Source organism: Vulpes vulpes, chromosome 7, assembly GCF_048418805.1.
Source record: "Vulpes vulpes isolate BD-2025 chromosome 7, VulVul3, whole genome shotgun sequence".
In the NCBI taxonomy this organism is placed as follows: Eukaryota; Metazoa; Chordata; class Mammalia; order Carnivora; family Canidae; genus Vulpes; species Vulpes vulpes.
In genome coordinates this window covers 23,966,586-23,988,661 of record NC_132786.1, presented here as the reverse complement: position 1 = coordinate 23,988,661, position 22,076 = coordinate 23,966,586, and the positions used below count along the sequence as shown (strand labels likewise).

The 22,076-nt window shown below is 48.3% G+C and overlaps 1 protein-coding gene across 2 annotated transcripts; it reads right to left on the bottom strand.

The window, feature by feature from the left end:
* Positions 1-216: 216 nt before the first annotated feature.
* Positions 217-18,034, bottom strand: NOM1 (nucleolar protein with MIF4G domain 1). Of its 2 annotated transcripts, none has more exons than XM_025993732.2 (11): positions 17,016-18,034; positions 15,468-15,595; positions 13,596-13,791; positions 10,675-10,998; positions 8,600-8,710; positions 7,398-7,565; positions 6,283-6,404; positions 5,578-5,710; positions 4,939-5,070; positions 3,335-3,444; positions 217-2,993 (listed from the first exon to the last, which is right to left on the bottom strand). In XM_025993732.2, exons 1-11 carry the CDS (start codon positions 18,009-18,011, stop codon positions 2,819-2,821), a joined length of 2,595 nt encoding a protein of 864 aa, XP_025849517.2. In that variant the 5' UTR covers positions 18,012-18,034; the 3' UTR covers positions 217-2,818. The 2 variants fall into 2 exon arrangements, with proteins under 2 accessions (XP_025849517.2, XP_025849518.2); XM_025993733.2 differs by having other exon boundaries at positions 15,468-15,592.
* Between the last annotated feature and the right edge of the window lie 4,042 nt (positions 18,035-22,076).

Genomic DNA, 22,076 nt, shown 5'->3' with positions numbered 1-22,076 from the left:
CCTTCATTGTATAAACTTCACCCAGACTCACTAATGGTTAACATTTTGCCTCCTTTGCTTTATCTGGGTCTTTGGGCAGAGAGTGGGGAGGAGGGAGATGGAGACTGTATTTTTTAGGTGTAGCCCAAACCACATGCTAATCAGGTTTCCTAAAAAAATGGAAAGATAAGGTATCAGTACCAACAAACCTTTCAAAATAAACCTTTACTGGCAGTCTAAATATAAAAAATAATTTTATTTATACATTTTCATACATTAAAAAGTCTGTTCCTTATGTCTTTATTTTTAAAAGATTTTTATTCATTTGAGAGAGAGAATGAACAGGGAGAGAGGGAGAAGCAGACCCCCTGCTGAGCAGGGAGCCCAACAGTGCACTCGATCCCAGGATCCCGAGATCATGACCTGAGCCGAACACCCACTGAGCCACCCTTATGTCGCTTATGTCTCTATTGTCTTATGTCCCTTATATCTCTATTCTAAACATGAAGTCCCCTAGGGGCTCCTGGGTGGCTTAGTCGGTAGAGCATGCAACTCTTGATCTCAGGGTGGCCGAGTTCAAGCCCCAGGTTGGGTGCAGAGATTATCTAAAGGAAAAAAATAGGGCAGCCTGGGTGGCTCGGTTGTTTAGCACCACCCCGGGATCAAGTCCCATGTCAGGCTCCCTATATGGAGCCTGCTTCTCCCTCGGCCTGTGTCTCTGCCTCTGTCTTTCTCTCACGAATAAATAAAATCTTAAAAAAAAGAAGGAAAAAAATAAAAGACAGCTTCTTTTCAGAAATTCTATCAATACAATCACTATTCTAAGCCTGCATCACAAGAGTCCAAAAATTCACATACATACCAAGCAAAGACTTCAATATTTTTCAAATATGGAGTATTACTATAATACATTTAAAAACCTATGTATTCACAAGCAAGTCGGAATTCACAGTGACTATTGTTCAAGATATAATTCTTTTTTTTTTTTTTTTAAAGATTTTCTTTCTTTATTCATGAGACACAGAGAGAGAGAGAGAGAGAGAGAGAGGCAGAGACATAGGGAGAGGGAGAAGCAGGCTCCATGCTGGGAGCCCGATGTGGGACTCGATCCCCGGTCTCCAGGATTACACTCTGGGCCGAAGGCAGTGCTAAACTGCTGAGCCACGCGGGCTGCCCTCAAGATACAATTCTTTACTTTAATAAGTATACTTACTAAAGTGATAACCCATGATATTTTGATATTTTGCTGTTACCAGGGGCTTTTATACTCAAAAAAGACAAATTATAAAAGACAAGATAAAAATGGGATTCTATTAACAAAAGATCCTCTTCTGCAAAGTTAGCTTGAGCTGAGCCATGCTCCCGACTAGGTTTAGTGCATGTCAGGGGTGGTAGGGACCGTCTGGGGTCTCAGCGGCTGCCCCCCACAGTGAGTGGCCTCAGGTCAGTTCCATGAGTCTTTGTGGAAGCAGGAGCCTGCACTTACTGTGTCAGTAAGTGCACTGTTTAGTTTGACGGATGCTGCCTTCTTCAGAGCAGGACCTGGAGGACCAGTGTGCTGAGTTTGAGGGAAGGCAGGCGCCAGAGAGGAACCGACCTCTTCTGGCCTGACCCCCACCCACAGAGAATGTGGAGGCTCTCAGCTCGTGCACGCCGTTCTCTGATGGCGGGCTAGCCAACTGGGGACACAAAGGCTTTCATGTGCCTTGTGCATCTCTAGACTTAAACCATTAGTTCAGGAGTGCACATGGAGACGCTTACATCACATGGTGATTTCTAAACATGAACTGCATTGAGTCACGTGAAGATCGTACTTGGAAGTCTGAGACAGAGGGGAGTCTGGGGTGACCTCACTCAGGCCAGGGCAGCTCTCCAAGGTGGTCGTTCTGTGGGATAGCACGCTGCCGGGTATGTGCTTATGTCATATAAACCATGGTTCTAAGCACACGTTTTGATGACTTTTCAACCAAAGGTGACACTTAAATCAAGTTTACAGCATTTAAGACAGAGAAGCAAATTCTAAGAGCCGGGGAAGCAATAGATGTTTGTCAATCTAGGACTTACTTCCTTCAGAGAATCTGCCAGTTTACTGTACTCAGCGGGGTGTGTCTTCCACTAGATGAATGTTCATTCCTCGCAGGTGGCAATTGTGTTATTCCCATTTACTCCTCCTAGAACCCAGCTCAGAGGCACACCCATTACGTGTCCTGTATCTATCCAGGGACTTCAAAGTTGTTTAGTAAAGTGCTTTACAACCTGGAGTTGATGAGTGTAAGCGATGGACACAGACAGGGGCAGTGTCCTTGAGAGGCAAGTGCTGCTGGGAAGCTCCCGGACATACCAGGCTGTACTGGTACCTGCAAGGCTTAAGTCAACCGCTGACTTTTCAAACATACTTGCATTCCCAGTACTTCCCAATATCAGGTATCACATTTAACTCACGGTTTTGGAACTTTTAACCAATACACACAAAAGATAAAAACCACATCAATTTCTACATAACTGCACCCTCTAGTGGACCGTCTGTCTATGGAAGACTACAACGATCGCATCCCACCCAGTCTCATTACTTAAGAGAATGTGTCCCATGTCTCCCTGTCCTTCCCCCTTGCCTTCTCCTCACCCCATTCCATATACAGATATGTGAAAATCGTTTAAAACATAAACACAATATAACCTCGAATTAAAAAATGATCTCAAACACTGTATCTTAAATACAAGACTGTAGCATATATAGCTCCACCAAGCTTTTGCACATGGTCAGCAGAGTAACAAGCCTTTTGGGTTTAGAAAGGACATTTGCAGACAAATGACCACGCCCTTCTTCTCCTTTTCCAGACTACATTCTCAGGGAAGCTTTGCCTTGCAAAGACTTTGTTGCGAGGTCAGCCCTCTCCCTCAGCACACTGGCCTCCTCTGCCCTTGTGTGCACTTGCACACTCTTCAGCAGGAAGTGGCTGATGAAGAGCTTCAGACCTTCTCTCAACAAGCCTAGCTTCGGGTTGTCAGACACTCTGTAAAGGAGGTGCATAAATGTGCATCAGAGATAAGCCAGTCTTTCCCATACTGCAGTTTCTAGCAATTTCCAATTGGGAGATATAACCTAACTGCTTTTAAAAACAGAATTCTCAAGAGCTTAACAACATATTCTACATGTTAGAGATCATCATTAGTTTGCTATTAGGCAAGTTTCATGTCCCCCAAATCGAATGTATATTAGCTTAAAATTAAAACTGAAAATAATGTATTAAGCTGCACATAATGTGTAACAACCTTGTCTTTATAAGTCAACATAAGTGAAAACAATTCTCTTTATCTCTTTTCCATATTTTCATAGAATAAGCTCAGAACATACCTTGCAAAAATTGAACCAAGGTCTTCAACTTCTGTTTCCATTAACAGAATATGTAATACTTTTCGTAAAAAGTGGACTCTGGGTTTATCCAATTCACTGAATTCAACTACCTAATTAGAGTCAGGACAGAGAGAAAGTTAAATTTAGTCAATTTTTTCCACTAATTTCTAAAAATAGAGTAAAAAAATTACCCGCCCCCTTTAAGTAAGGCTACTTCCAGTTGTAGGAGATGCAGAGCTGCTGTCAAGGCCACAGGCCACCCTACACACTGCCCACAGGTATGTGCACACCACCACTGAGAGCACACTGCCAGTGCTAAGCTTTTATGGGTGCAGAACTTATGAATCAGGAATTTAATTCAGGAATTGAAACATACATATCTCCATGCCTTGAAAAAAATGCCCCCTAATTAAGACCATACATGAGAAATTCAGATCTAGGAGAAAATCACTCGTACATATATATGTATTCCCTAAGAAATATATATACATTTTAGTACACTTACACAGGGAAATACAGCAAAGAAATAATAAAATCAGAGAACAGAATTATAAATATTCACGTGGATATACTGCAAACTCATGCTGACTTAACAGAGAACTGTAGGAAGATTTTTGGACTGCGGGGATAGGATAATGCTATCCATGTGGAGGAAAACTGTGTGCATGATGATGTACCATCTGCACTAAGAGTTCAAGAGAGGTCCCTGTGAATTGGTGGTGGGAAGAGGGGAGTGAGGACGGGGACAAATTTCTAGGACATCTCTAGGTTCTACTGAATCTAGGGAAACACCGTAGCCTATTTCGTTTGGAGCTCAAGACTTGAGTGAACTGAAGGCAAGATCTAGTCCTGCAATGAGAAGGCATGTACTCTCTATGCTTTACAGCACTCTCATTTTTATAACGTGGCATAAGGCTCAGTGCTGACTTTCAGTGGGACTTACAGTGGCCCACCCCTCGTAGCACAGCCCAGACACACAGTCAACCACTTCAGTGCCCTGGTGGACAGACATATAAGCATGACCAGGAAATTCCATCTGTAGTCTATCTGCGGGTCAGGGAGCAAGAGGCACAGAAGCCCAGGCCCTGGACACTCTCGCTGGCCCTCAGGTTCCCTCCCTGTCCACTCCAGACCAACGTCAGGGCACCTGCATTTCCCTGACTCGGATGTGATGCAGAAACAGGGCGGGGCTGGCAGGGGAGGGGGGTGGCATCACAAAGGGAGAAAAAGCGTGAGTCCTGCACTGCAGCTCACTGGCTCCATCTCCTCATCCTCCTCCTGATTCGCCAATGGCCAATGCAAGACTGTTAACTAGGACCTGCACATGAACCCAAAGTCCAAACAAGATTCTCGGAGATGAGCTAAACGACTGTAACTGTGTCTTCGTTTATGAGCTATGTTTACACTGCAAGCTACCCTGGCAACTTTCTCTGATGGCTAGGACATTATAAAACCCTTTCCAGATAAGTTAGAATCTAAGGAAATGCATTTTCTTAAAATACCAAACTACACTATCAATACCAAATCAATACCACTATCAATACCAAATTGCACTATCATTTTCATTTTTCATTGCTTTTAATAATTTCATCCACAATACAAACCTTTAAAATAGAAAGTGGAAGTGATTTTGTCTTCAACAAGTAGGCTACCAAGTGAATCAAATTAGAGAAATTAGTGGCTGGCAAATTTTCTAAGTCCCGAAATTTATCCCATATGCTGAACTGGACAGTCATCTAATAGAACAATTGAAAAAAAAAAAAAAAAAAAGAGTTACAATGCAGACAATTGTTACAGTGAGTAACAGTGTTAACCTCCAGGTCTACTGCTCATCTACTTGCAGTATCTTCAAAGTTGAGTCAGGACAACACACAGTGGTTTGAGACAGTGCCACTGTAATTTGTTTGGATTTTCTGGCTCTGGTCGGCAGAAATGTTGAGAAAGATCATAAAAAGCTGCTGCCACGTAAGATCAAGGAGTCACTGCCCCAGGGATGGGGGCACAAGACACCCTCATCTGCGACAAGAAAAGGTAGCCCGGCCACTCTGCCTCAGTGATGTCCATTAGCTCCCTGGGAGGGGGTGCCTGGCCGCAGGCATGAGCCCTGGTACTGTCCCCACCCCCACAGCTCTCAGCTGGATAGACCCCTCACTCAGGGCGCTTGTTCCGGGTGGGATGAGCCAGACAGAATATCTAGGAAAACTGTGGGGCCCAGGTAACCGGTGGGCTGCTAGTGAGGTTACCTGGAACTTCCTCTGGTAGTCACAGAACTTGCCAGCCAGCAATGCATAGAAAGGGTTGTAGGTTTTCTCCTGAAGGCAGCAATCCATGAGAACATGAACGATCTCCCTCTCCTGCTGGTCCTTCAGCCCAAGCCTACAAAACAGATAGTGATGAGTAAGGAATCTTTCAGAGGAGCACATGCTGCCTGGCAGTTTGGTTAAAAGGGAACCGAGGAGAGGGGGATTGGAGTTACAAGACAGGTGCTACGGGCAGGCCTGGCCTCGTGCCCAGGCATTTCATTCTGTGTTTGAAGCAATAAAAGAAAATATCAGATTTGTTAAGAAATATTTTATAAAGGTACACAGATACTTTAAAAATTTTTACAAATAAATATAGAAATTATACCAGGAAGTTTTTAATTTAGAAGTAATCAGAAAACCACCTCAATATGAGGATTCTAAGTAATTTATGGCAACCAACTGTCACTGTGAATAATCATCTAATACTTTTAATCAAAATAGATCATAAAATGTTCCAATTTGGAATGACCAGTGGTCAGTTCACAGGAGCAAGACTGCTGACCAGGGGACGCCTGGAGCCAGGGCAGGAGGAGAAACAGGACAATGCCGCTGCCTGGGCAGCATCTGACCCAACCCTTCACAACATGAAACTCAACTGTGCTGATTTCTTCAACATCTAATCCAAGTGTTTGCACTAATGCTTACTTCAGGAGCTTCTCAAATGCGTCCAAAAAATCTTCACTAGTCATTATTGTACAGAATATGTTTCTCCTGACATCGGTGTTCATTCTCTGCTTTCGGGCGAGTTCTAGGATCTTCTTACTAACCTGAAAGAGGAGTAATTAAGGCACAGACCACAAGGTTGTTTCAAGGAACAGTTACCTTGGTTTACTGTAGTAACAAAGTTTCTAAAAGATAACATGGATGCTTCTGAAGATTAATTTTGGTTACATGTAAATATACATAAGTGAATGCTGAATCTTTGTTCTCAGGTAAGCACCCACAAAGAGAAAACAGCAGCAAGAGACAAAACAAGCCACAAGAGTTTCAGAAAACTGCCCAACGTGGGAGAGCTTCTTAGGAGCAGCATGATCTTCAGTCTTGGCAATAATGACATGAATTAGAAGAGCCAGGATGATGACGTGTGACATGGGCTCCTGAGACCAAAAAAAATGGGTATTGGGGGAAAATGAAGGAAATCTGAATAACATAAGGACTTTAGTTAATAATAAAATATAGAGAAATACAAAAAATTCCAACAATCTAAGCCCAATGGACCAGAAGCCACACCTCCTGGGACACACCGTCTGCCTCTCAAGCCTGTTACCTGCAAGGGGAGCGTTCCGGTTTTTGTTTTTTAAATAAAGATTTTATTTGTTTGTTTATTTGAGTGAGAGAGAGAGAGACAGAGAGAGAGAGGGGCAGAGACACAGGCAGAGGAAGAAGCAGGCTCCATGCAGGGAGCCTGAGTGGGACTCAACCTCAGAATTCCAGGATCATGCCCTGAGCCGAAGGCAGATGCTTTAACCACTGAGCCACCCAGGCATCCCACATTTGGGTTTTCACACATTCCCCTGGTTTCATTCAAGTTTTAAGTCCTTTATGTATGCTATTGTGGGACTTATAAAAATATGTTAAAAAGAAATAAAATGAATTAAATTATATCACAGAACAGTAACCACTGCTCTACGGTCTTTGAATAAACCCACATCTACACGTCTTGATAACCACCCAATGAATAAGGTGGCTACTCCAGGGAATGCCCAAGACACCGTGGGGGATATGGACATGCTCCTGGTAGGACTGCAGGGCTTTTGTACCGTCCCCGAGGGGTGCTTCTCCAGTGTCTTCTGCTGGCTGTTGTCAATCATAGGGGCCCCACTCCACGCGGACCCCACGATCCACCAGCGCCCGGTCTGCTGGGCGTTCAGGACACTGTCCCAGGAGATGCGGAGCTGAGTTTCAGTACCCGAGCCAGCACTGCGTACCTGAGAGAAAGAAAAGGAGCTAGTAAACAGTTTAGTTGGCTCAGTCTGCACGATCATCACCCTTAGGCTTTTTCTGTTTTTGGATCATGGAGTTTTTGGTTTGTGAATATTGTGCTGTCACTGACAACTGTTAGTCACTGACAACTAGTTAGCTAGTGTGGAATAATGCCAAAGTTAGAGTAAACTCAGTGCTTCTGGCTGAGATTTGTGGGCTTATCACCCCAAACACTCCTGTGTCTGGAAAGCTGTCACAGCAGGGAAGAAGCTCGGACTCAGGCCCCAAGGAGAGCTGAGTGGAGCTCCTGGTGAGAATGTAGCCCAGCAGCGCCAGGGGTTTGCTGAACCAATGATTCTAGATCTGTCCAGAGACAGGGCTGAGGACCCCCCCTGACTGAGGGTGTCAGTGGGGAGCTGTGGTCCCATGTCAGGGGCACATGAGGTGCTCCAACAGATGATCCCCCCCCCCCCCCCCCCCCCCCCCCGCCACACTGACTTCACTGGTCTGGGTGGATCCTGGCCTGAGCCTCCTTTCATTTTTTTTTTTTTTTTTTTGAGCCTCCTTTCAAAGTGATCAGAGACCTACTGTGCAGCTGAGTCCAGCAGCACAGGCTGAGTGCTGGAGACGCTTAACTCACAGGGGCTGCCCTGCCCATGGGCCACTCTGAGGCTCTCACCACAGAAATGTGAGGGTTCCTCCCAGTATCTTGGAACTCTTTTAAGATTTATTTACTCATTTGAGAGAGAGCAAGAGTGTGCAAGCTCACAGAAAGGGGAAGGGCAGAGGGAGAGAATCTCAAGCAGACTCTGACTTCCTACTGAGGATGGAGCCTGACACAGGGTTTGATCTCACCACCCCAAGATCATGACCCGAGCTAAAATCAAGTCAGCCGTTAGAGCGACACAGTCATCCCAGCGTCCCTCCCGGACATCTTATTAAGCAGATACGGCACCTTACAGCACCAAATGCTTTCCATACTGTCACAACGAGCGCATGCAGACATGGGAACTCGAAATAAGAAGTGAAAGTGCCTCACCAAAGCTCTCTGTAACTTCCTGAGTTTCTCTATTGGTTCAGGGTCATAGCCTGGAATTTTACGCATGTCATTGTTCTTCAGTGCCAACATGGTCTCTAACATGAACCGAACCTGTAAGAAAAAAACGAGAACAGAAGAAACCATCATTTCATATAATCTAAACATCCGACTGTCCGACTTGGGAAGGACACGCACAGTCACCACTACCACTGACCAACCGCAGATGGTCTTCCATGACAGTGGCCATGAATGTGAACCTTCTGCTCAGGACACTAACCTATTTTAATACGATTGTGCCACCTGGCCTCCATCTGACACTGACAACCCCCCCCCACCCCCGCCCTGAAATTCCGGCCAGATCTGCCGGAATCTTCTCCTCCGCCCTGCCCCACCTCCTCTGACCTGCCCCAGTGGCCCCCCACCCCACACTCCCACAGTTTTAGTTACCCTCTCTCCCTACTATATTTCAACTTCTTCCCCATTCTTACTTTTTGACTTTTAAATTAGAAATAACATTGTAATTAAGGTTGTAAGAACAGCAAAAAAGAATTTTTGCATATCCTTCTCTGAGATCTCCTCATATACTACATTTTATTGAGATCTAATTAACACACCATAAAACTCACCCATTTAAAAGCATACAATGAACACATTCAGGGGTGTGCAGCTACCTTCATCAATTCCAGAATATTCTTACCCCCACCAAACTCCAAACCCATTTCGGGCATCCCTATCCTCCCCAGCCCTAGGGCACAGAGATTACTTCCTGTCTCTGTAGACTTTTGTGTTTTAAACTTGCCTCTGAGCATTCAGCCCAGGGACAAGGGCTTCCTTGGGACACTCGGGGACCTGAATCCAGGAGCTTCCTCATGCTCCTCCTCCCAACAAGGCAGATGAATGCTGGTGCTCTCAAACTGTGGGGCTCTGTCCACTCCCCAACCTGCACAGCTCCCAGGACCACACCTCTCATGGCTGACCCCAGCATTCCATTTCAGGACTTCCAAAATGGGCCTGTCTTTCCTCCTGAGTCTGAGTCTTGTCCTACTGTCCTGCGGTCCACCAGGGGTGACCCTGGCCCTTCCTGTCCTTAACACCAGCCTTCTCCTCCAGTCTACACCATCTGGTCACTTCTAACTCCTAAATCCATATCTACTGCTACAATGCTAAGGCTCCCTGCCTGCCTACCTCCCCCTTCTCTCAGTGCAAAGTGACATGAAAACATCGTACATTATTTGCCTGCTCAGAACCCTTCAGGTGCCTCCAGGATAAAACCCCAAGTCCCTGAAAGGGTTTACAAAGCACTCCTGAGGCCAGCCTCTGCCCACTCCTACTGCCCTGCTCCCTGCAGGTTCCAGACACAAACTTTTCTCTTGTTCCCAGAGTGACATCCTTTCCTCCCTTATGGGCTTCCTGGAGCTTACTCATGCCTCCCAACCAGCAGATGAGGCAGGAGCCACAATGAGCCCCCACTTCCTAGACACGGACACCAAGGCTGGGAAGACTCAGGTGCGTCACTGTTAAGCAGAAGAGCTGGAAATGCAAGAGCGCTGATGCCTGAGGTGCATGCCACATTGCCTTCCTCAGTAAACGTGTTTTATGGATATATTGGATATTGTCCTACTGTCAATTGGACAGTATAAATTTTAAATTGGATAAATTTTAAAGAAACTGATTCTTAAGTTCACGAAACACCTGAGTTCTTAGCAAAAAAACAAAGTTCATTTGCATACTGACAATAAAGCCACAGAACCTGATGAGGCAGAAGACAGTGGGGTAAATGCGATTTTACCCCAAATACTTATTTTTTTTTTAATTTCATTTTTTTAAAATTATTTATTTATGATAGTCACAGAGAGAGAGAGAGAGAGGCAGAGACACAGGCAGAGGGAGAAGCAGGCTCCATGCACCGGGAGCCCGACGTGGGATTCGATCCCGGGTCTCCAGGATCGCGCCCTGGGCCAAAGGCAGGCGCCAAACCGCTGCGCCACCCAGGGATCCCCCAAATACTTATTTTTAAGCTCTGGTCAGTGTGTGGGCATCTGGGGACTTAGGAAGGTCAGGAGACACAGTTGTACCCTGGTCTGGTCCTGGAACTTGCCACCCGCCTCGCTGGCTTTGGCCTGGGCCTCCATGATCAGTTCCTTAAGTGACAACGCATCATCTTTCCTCAATGAGAAGCCCACGTTTTTCAGCATCAACAGGGTCAGCTCAATATCTTTTTCTGTGAAAGTTCCAATAAGTTTTTTCAAAATGTCAAAGACAAGGCAAGCCTGTACCACGTGGAAGTTATACAAATGGGCAATGATGGTAAGCAGGTTCTCACACTCTTTCCCTCCTCCTCCATTCTTATAGATGGTGTCAAACCTCCTCACCACGGCCTCCAAGAAGTGAGCACCGACCTGGACAAATAGAGCAGAGAAAGTATCACTGCAAACACGCAAGAATCAAATGTTAGCAAGCTATTTGCAGGGATCCATCTTTCTCTTTCAATAAACTTAACTCTATGTAGAAAAAAAAATCAGTGCTTTTTAAGTTAGTATGTAAAACATACACACAGTATGGTATAAACTCCAATATGGCATAAACTTTATAAGCAGCTGTGTACACACTGGAGAACGCTACAGTAAATGACACCACACAGCCATCTGCCATGACACCCAAATCTCTAAGCACATCCTCTGGTCTTTAAATTCCACAAGGCAGTATTTTTGGCCAGCAGCCCTTCCAGTTCCTTAGAAAAATGAAGTTATTAAAAACATTAAGAACGACTACAGGTCAAATTACTCTTTATTTTTTTTTCTTAAAAGACTTATTCATGAGAGAGACAGAGAAAGAGGCAGAGACACAGGCAGAGGGAGAAGTAGGCTCCCTATAGGGAGCTCAATATGGGACTTGATCCCAGGAACCTGGGATCATGACCTGAGACAAAGGCAGATGCTCAACCGCTAGCCACCCAGGCTGCTGCTGCTTCTTTTTTAAAAGATTTTATCTATCAAACTACTCTTAACAACACTCATTTTCAATCTCAAGCTGAGGCTGGGGGGCAGGGGGGACAGAAGTAGGCACAGGGGCTGGCATGGAGTGATGTCAGCACACTGGGCAAGAAATGATCACCTGAGGGATTCCTGGGTGGCTCAGCAGTTTGGCACCGCCTTCAGCCCAGGGCGTGATCATGGAGTCCCAAGGAGTCCCAAGATCAAGTCCCACATCAGGCTTCCTGCATGGAGCCTGCTTCTCCGTCTGCCTGTGTCTCTGCCCTTCTCTCTCTCTCTCTCCCTCTGTCTCTCATGAATAAATAAATAAAATCTTTTTTTTTTGTTTTTTAAAGAAATGATCATCTGAAACCAGACAGGCTCAGGTGATGAGAGCCTTTCAACCAGAAAACATCCTCCCACATCAAGCAGAGCTTAGTACGACTAAGCAACCTTTACTGAGCACTTCCTATGGACCATGCCACGGAATGTCCTCATTGCACGGAGACCTCACAAACCAACTCTACAGGGGAAGATACTGGTGTGGAGATTGCCAGCTGGTGTCCCTGATGTGGTGGATGCTGGCACGTCCCCCTCCTGCAGAACCTCTAATAGCAAAAAGGACGTGGTTGGCAAGTCCATGGCCTTTATTTATTTTTTTCTTTCTTTATTTTTTTTTAAATTTTTATTTATTTTTGATAGTCACAGAGAGAGAGAGAGGCAGAGACACAGGCAGAGGGAGAAGCAGGCTCCATGCACCAGGAGCCCGATGTGGGATTCGATCCCGGGTCTCCAGGATCGCGCCCTGGGCCAAAGGCAGGCGCCAAACCGCTGCGCCACCCAGGGATCCCAAGTCCATGGCCTTTAAAATGACCCATGCACAGGCCTGCTCTGCAAGACTCCAGTGAGTTCTGGGAACAAATGACAAAATGAGGGGGTAATGCATGCTGACCGTGGTGCTGAAACAGCTCCAGAGCACTTTGTAGCTGCCACGCTAGGGCCTGCGCATTCTCCTGGGCTCTGCTGTGGGTGTGAAGGGGGCTGCATGCCTACCTGTACTCCTGGCCCTGGCTGGGGACTGAGAGGGCCAGGAGTAAGGGAGGCACTGATATGCAAACCTCCCCCAGGGCTCAGGCTGTTAGCGGTGTTTGCTGCTGAGGCCCATGTTGGGAGGAGGATGATCAGAACGGAAGAAACCCAAACCACCATGATAAATACTGTCCCACAGAAAGACTCAAAAGGTCAATGAGTTCTGCCTAGGAACATCCCCTGGGAAAATGAAGCCCTACTCACTAATCCACCGTCTGTTCCCATGCCTCAGTATTAAATTCTGGGATCAGACTATTCCTGCAACCCCGAAGAGGCTACACCAAGGGAATAGAATACTGCCTGGAGGTTGTGATGCACTGTATGAGGTGACATATGGGGAGGTGACACCACAGAGCCTCCCTGATGCTGACCCAGAGGGCCACCGACCCAGGACAGAGGACACAAGAGAAGTGGGGACAACAACTTGCTCAGTAGCACCTATTTGGTAGCAGGCATCAGGCAGGTGCTTTGCGTACACTGCCCAATTTAATCCTGACAAAACACCCCACTTCACAGAAGAGGGCACAGGAAGGTCTGGAGCCCACCTGGAGGTGGTCTGGGGGGCTCCAAGCCTCAGACCTGTCACACGTCCCCTCACTTAATTCAATCCAGTTTTGCCTCCCATTCTTCAGGCCCTCTTACTGATGAAAAACTGATCTCCATCCAGTATGAATGCTTGAGTAGTAAGACCATATGGACCACAGTGCTCAGAATATCTGAAACAAGTTACCCGTAGAGCTGGAATTCAAAGATGAAGGCAGTCCAAAATGTCAGTCCCCCCAAAAAAGTCATTAACAAATGAGAAGGCACATTAGATTGGATCAAGCACAAAATCAAGTGTTCATGTGACAGTGACAAAGTGGTATCTCCCGAACGGAGCCTGCTGCAAGGCAGTGTTTGCACACTGGTAACAGCCCAGGGAAAGGGAGCCCTACCTCCACCCCAACTGTGTGGTGAAGAACACTGAGCAGGAGCACATGCTCCATCATCAGCCTGCTGGGCATGGCGGTGTCTGGAGCACAGGCACTCATGAGGATGTCCGTCAGAGTGTCGTTCATGTCCTTCCTGCTGTGGGCCATGTACAGCTCCTCCAGCTGCCCACTTATGGAAGCTATGCTCGGTTCACTCAACCTGCAGACAGTAGTAAAGGCCTCAAATCAGGAATTAGTTTTTAGTTTGATTTAAAAGAATGAAAGTCATCAACATTACCAATACATCCTATCTCACGTACACCTCTAACCCGTGAATAGTTTTTATCTCGCCCCAGAAGATACTGCATGTAATAGCACATAATCCTCTGGAATCCTTCAATAACCACACTGCCATCTTTCCACTTGAAATATGGCCCCAAGGAAGCACACACGGACTCTCTTCAAGACCAGGGAGACTGTAATGACCATACTCCCCTGGTATCTGATCCAGCATCTGAGTCAGAGGCAAGGAAGCACCCTTACTTTTAGCACATCAGTATGTGCTGTAGGGAAAAAATCCAACTTTTCCACTCTTTGGTGAGTGGCCAGCATAAAAATCTTTAGTTCCCACCCTAGGAGAGGTTGCTCTATTCAGAGTGGAGGGGAAAGAGGGATACACACATGAAGATTATGCATTGCACCTGTGCTGACACTGAGCATTAAAAAAGCATGTTTGGTAAAATTCCAGGCTGTATCATGGAAACGGTATTTTGTTTTGGTTTTAAATTTTCCTTTTAAAAAGATTTTATTTATTTATTCATGAGAAACACAGAGAGAGAGAGGCAGAGACACAGGCAGAGGGAGAAGCAGCCTCCATGCAGGGAGCCTATAATGTCCCGACTTGATCCCAGGTCTTCAGGATTGTGCCCTGGGCCAATGGCAGGCGCTAAACCGCTGAGCCACCCAGGGTTCCTGGTTTTAAATTTTCTTTAGGGGAGCTTGGGTGGCTCAGTTGTTGAAGTATTTGCCTTTAGCTCAGGTCATGATCTCAGGCTCTTGGGATCGAGCCCCACATCAGGCTCCCTGCTCAGTGTGGAGCCTGCTTCTCCGTCTCCCTCTGTCCCTCCTCCTGCTTGTGAGCATGTGCAATCTCTCTCTCTCAAAAATAAAATAAAATAAAATCTTAAAAAAAATTTTTTTTTTAAAGATTTATTTAAAAGACTGCAAGTGCACGCAGGAGGAATGTAGGGGCAGGGCAGAGGGCTAGGACGGAAGTATCTCAAGTAGACTCTCTGCTGAGCAGAAGCCTGACATGGGGCTAGATTTTATGATCATGACCTGAGCCAAAATCAAGAGTTGGATGTTAACTGACTGGGCTGCCCCAGAAATAGCATTTTGTTTTAATTAAAAACTAAGCAATGGGTGTGAATGGGGAAGAGGGTGGGGGAGGGCTGGGTGGGACCACAAAGGCTAGCAGGAGAGCCATGCGATGCCAGGGGGGGTCCTGTGTTCATTGTGGGCAGGTACCCGCCACTTTTTGTGTGAAAACGCTGCAGAGAATGCACACACGTGTAACGAGCAAGGGGGCAAAAGACCGCACTCCTGACACAGTGTCCCTGCAAGAGTCGGCCCTGCCAGGCCTGTTCCTGGGACTTCTCAGAACAACCATGTGGGCAACCTGTATGGCTTTCAAACCCTGAAGGTTCAAAGTACCAAATGGTAAATGTGGGCACCCTGCTCTTCAAGCTGCAACAAGACAGGAACAGAAAGGAGCCAATCGAGTCCTACAATCCTTGCCACGCCCGTCACTTACGGTTTAATTCCTGGGAAAGTTTCTGTATTTTTGGAAAACAGGCTCTTGGCGCCGCATGGGATGACAATGTTGCGAGGTTTTACCTGTTAATGAGACCTTTGACGTGTTTCTTTAGTCTTTCCAATCCCTCTTTTTTCTGACCACCCGCTGTCTCTTCAGCTTGCCTCACGTGAGGTGGGATGTACTTTCCTTCATTTTCACAAAAACTCTGCTTGGAAGGACAGAATCACAAAAATTTTGCATTGAACAAGTTCCAGTTTTCTCCTTGCTATGCTCACATTTATGTATTAAAGTCCCAAGGACTGGCAGAAGCTGTGACTACTGAGCACTGCTGCTTAATCACCATCAGAAATTTACTGAGTGCCTGGGGGAGTCCTGAGTAACCCTGCTGGGTGTCACCATGGACGTTACCGTCATCTTATCATCGTGTTTTTCCCTCTGTAACTCTTCAGAGCTGGCCGTGCCCTCTTCCACCTGCCCACCACAGCTCTACATCCTACACTTACCCAGGCTTAACTTATGGTGGGCCTGGCAGTACATAAGCACCACCAGATCTGGAGGGAGAGTGTCCTAAGACAACCTCAAACTTGTTCAAAACAAAATTCATATGTACACATATAGGACAAAATCCCAATCAATCCATTGCTGTTTCCTAAATCATCAACTGGGAAGGTCACACATCATTACCACTGACCAACACTTCCTGGGCACTTAAGTGAGGGCCTCAGGGGACAAACATTTTAAGTCCTGATCATGCTGTCAGGATGTTTAAACTTAGGTGGGTTGGAGAAATCACACGTACATAGAAACTGGTACTCTGGAGACACCCATTAGTTCAGACTGTATGTTAATTATACTTCAACGAGCTGTGGAAGAAAAGTTAGGAATAGCCAAAAAATAAAGTTCTAGGAGAGGAACTGATGGCAATTAAAGACTGCTCACAGAGCGCCAGGTGCTAAGGCACCAGGACAGAAATGAAACTTCATTTACTTATGATGGGGAAAGACTCCCAGAGATGAGTGACTTGAACAGATAAAGAGAGTGAGAAAATGAGGAAAGATGCTGCAGGTAGAAGGAATACATGTATTTAGGGGCAGAATGTTGTAGTGGTGAGATGTGGGAAGGAGTGCTCGCTGATGGGAAACTATTTTCAAGGCCAGGGGCCAGCCCGTGAAGGCCTTGACTGCTCTGTTGTGGATTTTGAACTTGATCTTCAATGTATGAGTTTACTCAAGGCAGTGTTGTAGACTAGCTGTTGTTTCCAAGAATCACTGCAGGAGCAGCTGGACAGGAAAAGGACTAGGTGAGGGCAGAGCCAGTGAGGGGTGCTGCACACACCCCTTACTGCCCAACAGGGCCAAGGGGGAGGGGATTCAAAGTCGAGTTTGGACAGTAAAGAAAGAAGATGCCACCTGAGGACAACTGCTGGGAATGGCCCTGGGAATGGGGATAAAAAGATCTTTAGAGATGTCTTCTCCCTGAACTCCTTATTGAAATTAACACACATAATGGACCAAATAACCTGATTTACCCACACTAGACTCAACAATTAACAATACATCTGTCCCACTCTTGCCACCACTCCTTATTTCGAGAAAACCCCCGGGGAATTTAGGTTGTTCACACAATACCTGATCTGCTGTGTCAGAGTCCTCGGAGGAGGATGGTTCGCTCTTTTCTTCTACAAAGCGGACTCTCTTTTTGTCCCTTTGCCGCGTGGCTCCCCGCTCTTCTGCTTTCTCTTGCTTCTCCTCTTTCACATCCTCTTCCTCACTGTGTGTTCCCAGCTTGTTCTCGTCCTCTTCCACACCCTCCTGCGGCCCCTCGTCCTCCGTGTCACTCTCTAAGTCACTTTCGGGGAGAGTCGGTCCCGCATCCTCCTCGGTATCCTCCTCCTCCTCGCTGCTGCTGCTGCTTTCATACAAGCCACTATTTTTTCCAGACTCCAGGGCTCCGAGGATGTAGTCGAGCCCATCGCGGGCAAAGCTCAGCGGCACGGAGCTGCCGTCGCCCTTCCTTTTGCGCTTGTTCAAGCCGAGGCACCGCTCCAGCTTTCGGATCTCCCGGTCCTCCTCCTCGTTGGCCGCCAGAAGAGCCCGTTTCCGAGCGGCGGCCGCGGCTGCGGCTGCGGAGGACCTGGTCCCCCCGGGGGGGGCCCTGGCCTCGGGGCGCGCCCGGGGGTCCCGGGCCCGGGGCGGTCGCAGCCCCTTCGACGGAGGCGGGGCCTGAGCAGGGGGCGGCCAGGCGCCTTCCTCCGCGGCTTCCTCCGCCGCCTCCTCCACCCGCGGGTCCCCCGCCCCCCCGGCTCCGCCGCCGCCCACTGGGCCCGCAGACCTCTGCAGCCGCCGCGCCTTCTTCAGGTGCCGCTTCTCCTTCCTCCGCTCCCTGCGGCTTTTCCTCTCGCCCGGGCGCACGCGGCCCTCCGTCCTTGGCCCCGCGCGGCCGCCGGGGGTCTCCCCCTCGGAGGCCGCCTGCACAAACTCCTCCACCGCTAGCTTTAGCCGCTTCAGAGCTCCCTCGGTGCCGACCCCCGGCCCGCGGCGTACCCCGCGTCCGCGCTGCCTACAGGGTCCGCGCCCCCAGCGCCCGCGCCGGCGCGCCACTCCCGCGCTCGTGGACGCCGCCATGTTCCTGGATGCTCCGACTCCGACTTCCGGGCGGGGCGGGACTTCCGGGCGGAGCGGGCGTGGCGCGGGATGGGACGGCGCCCCCCGCTGGCGGGAGGGCGGCAGCGCAGGGAACCGCCCAGGAGCAAACAGCACCTGCTCTCCAGACACGTAAACTCCGGGTGACACAAATTCTTTTTTTCTTTTTTTTTAATATAAATTTATTTTTTATTGGTGTTCAATTTGCCAACATAGAGCATAACACCCAGTGCTCATCCCGTCAAGTGCCCCCCTCAGTGCCCATCACCCAGTCACCCCCACCCCCCCGCCCTCCTCCCCTTCCACCACCCCTAGTTCGTTTCCCAAGGTTAGGAGTCTCTCATGTTCTGTCTCCCTTTCTGATATTTCCCACTCATTTTTCCTCCTTTCCCCTTTATTCCCTTTCACTATTTTCTATATTCCCCAAATGAATGAGGCCATATAATGTTTGTCACAAATTCGTGCACGTTTAACGAGTGACGGTAAAGAGGCCTTGTGGGGGCCTGCACAGAAGGAAGCGAAGGTGTCTGGACAGCGTGACTTCAGGCGCGCTTGCCTCTCATGCATCCAGAGGGGAAATATTAATGCTTTCTGTGTTTCCAGGGGAGACTTCATCCAAGCTTAGTATTCTGAAAACTGCTAATTTCACTCAACCTCAGGCCTCAGATCTCTCCATGTACAGTTAGTGGCTCACCTCCGTACTTACTAGGGCTGCCTGGCGGGTCATGGGGTGGTGTCCCAGTCCTTCCATAGGAGTCGTGGTGTCCGGGGTCACGGCAATTATCTACCAGAGCCTGGGAACGCGACCTTGTTTGGAAGTAGGGCCTTTGCAGCTGCGATCAGGTGAAGAGCAGGTGACATCTGAAAGGAATGTAACATCATGCTAATTATACCTTAATTTTTAAATTAAAGGGTGGGAGAAGGACTTCGTGGATTTCCCCAGAGGTTGGGGCTCATGGGAAGAGGCAGCATGAGGTGAGAGGCCAAGAGGTATCTACAAACCCCAGGAACTCCGAGAATTGCTGGCCACCACCAGCTGCCGGCAGAGGCTTGGGACACCACGTTCTCTCCCGGAGCCCCAGGAGGACGACCCTACCCAGCCTCACCATCCAATTCCAGCTCCAGGACCCAGACTATCCATTTCTGATGTGTTAGGCTGCCTGGTATGTGGTCCTTTGTTATTGGTGATTCATATAGAAACTAGTATCACAGATTGAAGGAGGAAGGTGGAAGGAGATGGTGCTTGTAGCGTCCTGGGAACAGAAAGTCACACCTCGGGAAGGATGACAGTGATGACCAGACAAAAGTGCAGAACTCAGAGTTCAACAGCCAGGGCCCTGGGGCTTGGGTTCAAATCCTGACCTTGCCGCCTCCGGGCTGTGTGACCTTGGTTACCCTTGCTGAGTCTCAGTTTCTCTATCTGCAAAATGGGAGGATGAGCGTGCCTATCCCGGAGGGCTGATGTAACAATCAGTGAGGTTTTAAAAGCTAACTTCCTTGTTCCATTCCGTAGCAGAGCTCGCACCGCTCCTCTCTCGCAGTCCCTCAGTGGCTCAGCCAGGCCGTCTCTGGTTCTCGGTGTGTCACACCCTCATCCTGTCCCCTGGTGCTGGTTAGTTGTCTCCTTGATCATCTGTATTTGGGGCTGCGCTGTTCTTCAGGTCCACCTGCAAGTGCTTGTTTGCTTGGGCCATGAACGCTCTGGGAATGACTATTTCAAAGGCTGAATGTAGGAGCCATGTCCGATAAGCCAACTCCAGTGTGGAGAGATCCAGGTGTTGTCCACCTGTTTGGATCATGCTAAGTTCCTGGAGAGAAGTGTCAGGGGAGGGAGGGTCTCCCACCAGGGGCAGCCCCCAGCCCTGGGGTTCTGGGGCTGAGGAGCAGGTGCCTGAGTGCTGGCCTACCGCCACTTTCCTGGCCCCAGCTGTGTGCCAGAGAGAAGCCCGAGCAGGGATGAGAAAGCAGGTCTCTGCGTGTCCTCACCTCCAGCCTCTGCAGGGCCCACGCTTCTGCTGTTACGGCCTGGGCTCCATGCTTCCCTCTCCTTGAGTATTTTCTCTGATACTCACCAGGGAGAAGGGGCCAGAGCCCCTTGTTTCTAGCCCCTTTTGATAGGAACCATATGAACTCAATGTATTCACTACTGCAAAGTTCTTAGAAGGGGTTTGGCACATAGCAACAGCTCTGCAAACATCTGCAACCCCCCAGGTTCTCTGGCATTTGTGGATCGTTCTGCGCCCTGGGCTGGCAGCACCCAGACCGCTTGCACAGGTTCTGGCTTCCGTAGGGCAGAGTTTGCTGTGCTCTGAAGCTGCGACTTTGGTGAGGGGTTGATGTGGATAAATCTTGGGGGTATATTTCAGCCCTGAAATCCTAAAGTGAGGGAGGCCTTTGACATGTATTCGGGCTACACCTCATCTGGATGCATCTCCAGCTTGCAAAGTGCCAGAACCGCCCTGGCCAGAGATTCAGGCAGGTGGTGAGGAGGAAGTTCTGTTTCCCTAGTGAGAGCAGCTGGGGCTGTGGAAATAAGAGACTTCATGTCCTGTTGCCAGGATAAGGGAGACAAGCATAAGACAGTCCATTAACAACCCAGGGGCTGATGCCACCAATGGTCCACAGCCTGCAGTAGAGCAAGGGCTGGCCTGTGTGCTCACGGGCGTGCGCATGCAGAAAACAAGCTGGGGGGCGGGTGGGGGCCAGGTGTGGCAGGTTTGGCCACCCCGTGTTGCGGTCTAATCCTGGGAGCGAAGGAAACCAGTGAGTTGTGTTAGGTGGAGGAGTGGGTAAGAGCGTCGGGGGTGACCTAAACAGCTGGGGGCGGGGGGTGGACCTAAACAGATCTGCATTCTGGGAAGCTCACCCCACTGCCTTCGGGACTGGCAAAGGTGCGTCGGAATTGATGGGCAGACACAAGGCCGCTGCGTTGCACACGTGTCCCCAGCCTGGAAAAAACTGCAGGTTGGGGCTTTGCCTGACAGCTTTTAAAATATAATAGCGTGAGTGATCTATTAAGAGTAATATGATATACAATCTAAAGCGTAGCCTTGAGCTCAGTGTCTTAGTCTGACTGTAACAGCAGCACAGTTGGAGGCTGAACCAGCAGACCTTGATCTCTCACAGACGTAGAGGCTGGAGGGCCGAGGTGGGGGTGCTGCAGGTTCAGCACCTGGTCTGCAGACGGCATCTTCTCGCCCGTCCTCACTTGGAGGAAGGGCGAGGGAGCTGGGGGTCCCTTCTGTGAAAGCGCTGATCCCACCATGGGGCTCCACCCTCCTGCCCTACTCACCTCCCTGGGTCCCAGCTCCAGACACCATCACACTGGGAGTGAGGACTCGAACACCTGAATTTGGGGAGCACACAAATATTCTGTCTATAACAACGAGGCTCACAAACTTTCTTTTGTTTCAATGCAGCAATTTCTTGATAAAAATTTTTTCCTGATGCAAAGTAATTCATGCTCACCATAAGAAATGTCACCATTATAGTTTCATATATAATGTAAAAGGGGCAAGTCTGCCATATGCTCTTCTTGCCAGAAATGCATATCCTTCCGGATAGTTAATGTATATACTAACTTTCATTAGGATTATTATTTTATTTGTTTTACCAAAAGGATCTATTGTTTTGCAATAAATGATAGATACAGCTTAGGGCCCCCCTCCCCCCGCCATGTCGGTGGCCTGGGGCCTGGCAGCAGCATTACCAGAGGCAGGTTGGGAATGTAGTATCATGGGTTCTCCTCAGACCCACAGAGTCAGAATCTACGTTCAGCGGCCTCCGGGATGACTCTTTGCACATAAACATCCAAGAGTCCTGACTCTGGATCCCCCACTCTTTGTAAGGGCTTGATGGGCATAGCTTTGGTAGCCAATCTACGAATGAGGAATATTTGATTGTTTCCTTTTAAAAACACTTTTTTTTTTTGTATTACTAAAAAATGCTACAGTAAACATCGTGTGTGTCTGCAGGAACAGGCACATGCTTTACAAGATTGTCATTCTAGGGTAGCCCCAGTGGCTTAGCAGTTTAGTGCTGCCTTCA

Coding starts and splice junctions, on each gene's coding strand:
- NOM1 (XM_025993732.2), bottom strand. CDS start 18,011: ATGGCGGCGTCCACGAGCGCGGGAGTGGCGCGCCGGCGCGGGCGCTGG. Junction 5,711..6,282: donor GCATTTGAGAAGCTCCTGAA/GTAAGCATTAGT, acceptor TCTGTTTTGTAG/GCTTGGGCTGAAGGACCAGC. Junction 5,071..5,577: donor ACTACCAGAGGAAGTTCCAG/GTAACCTCACTA, acceptor TTGTTCTATTAG/ATGACTGTCCAGTTCAGCAT.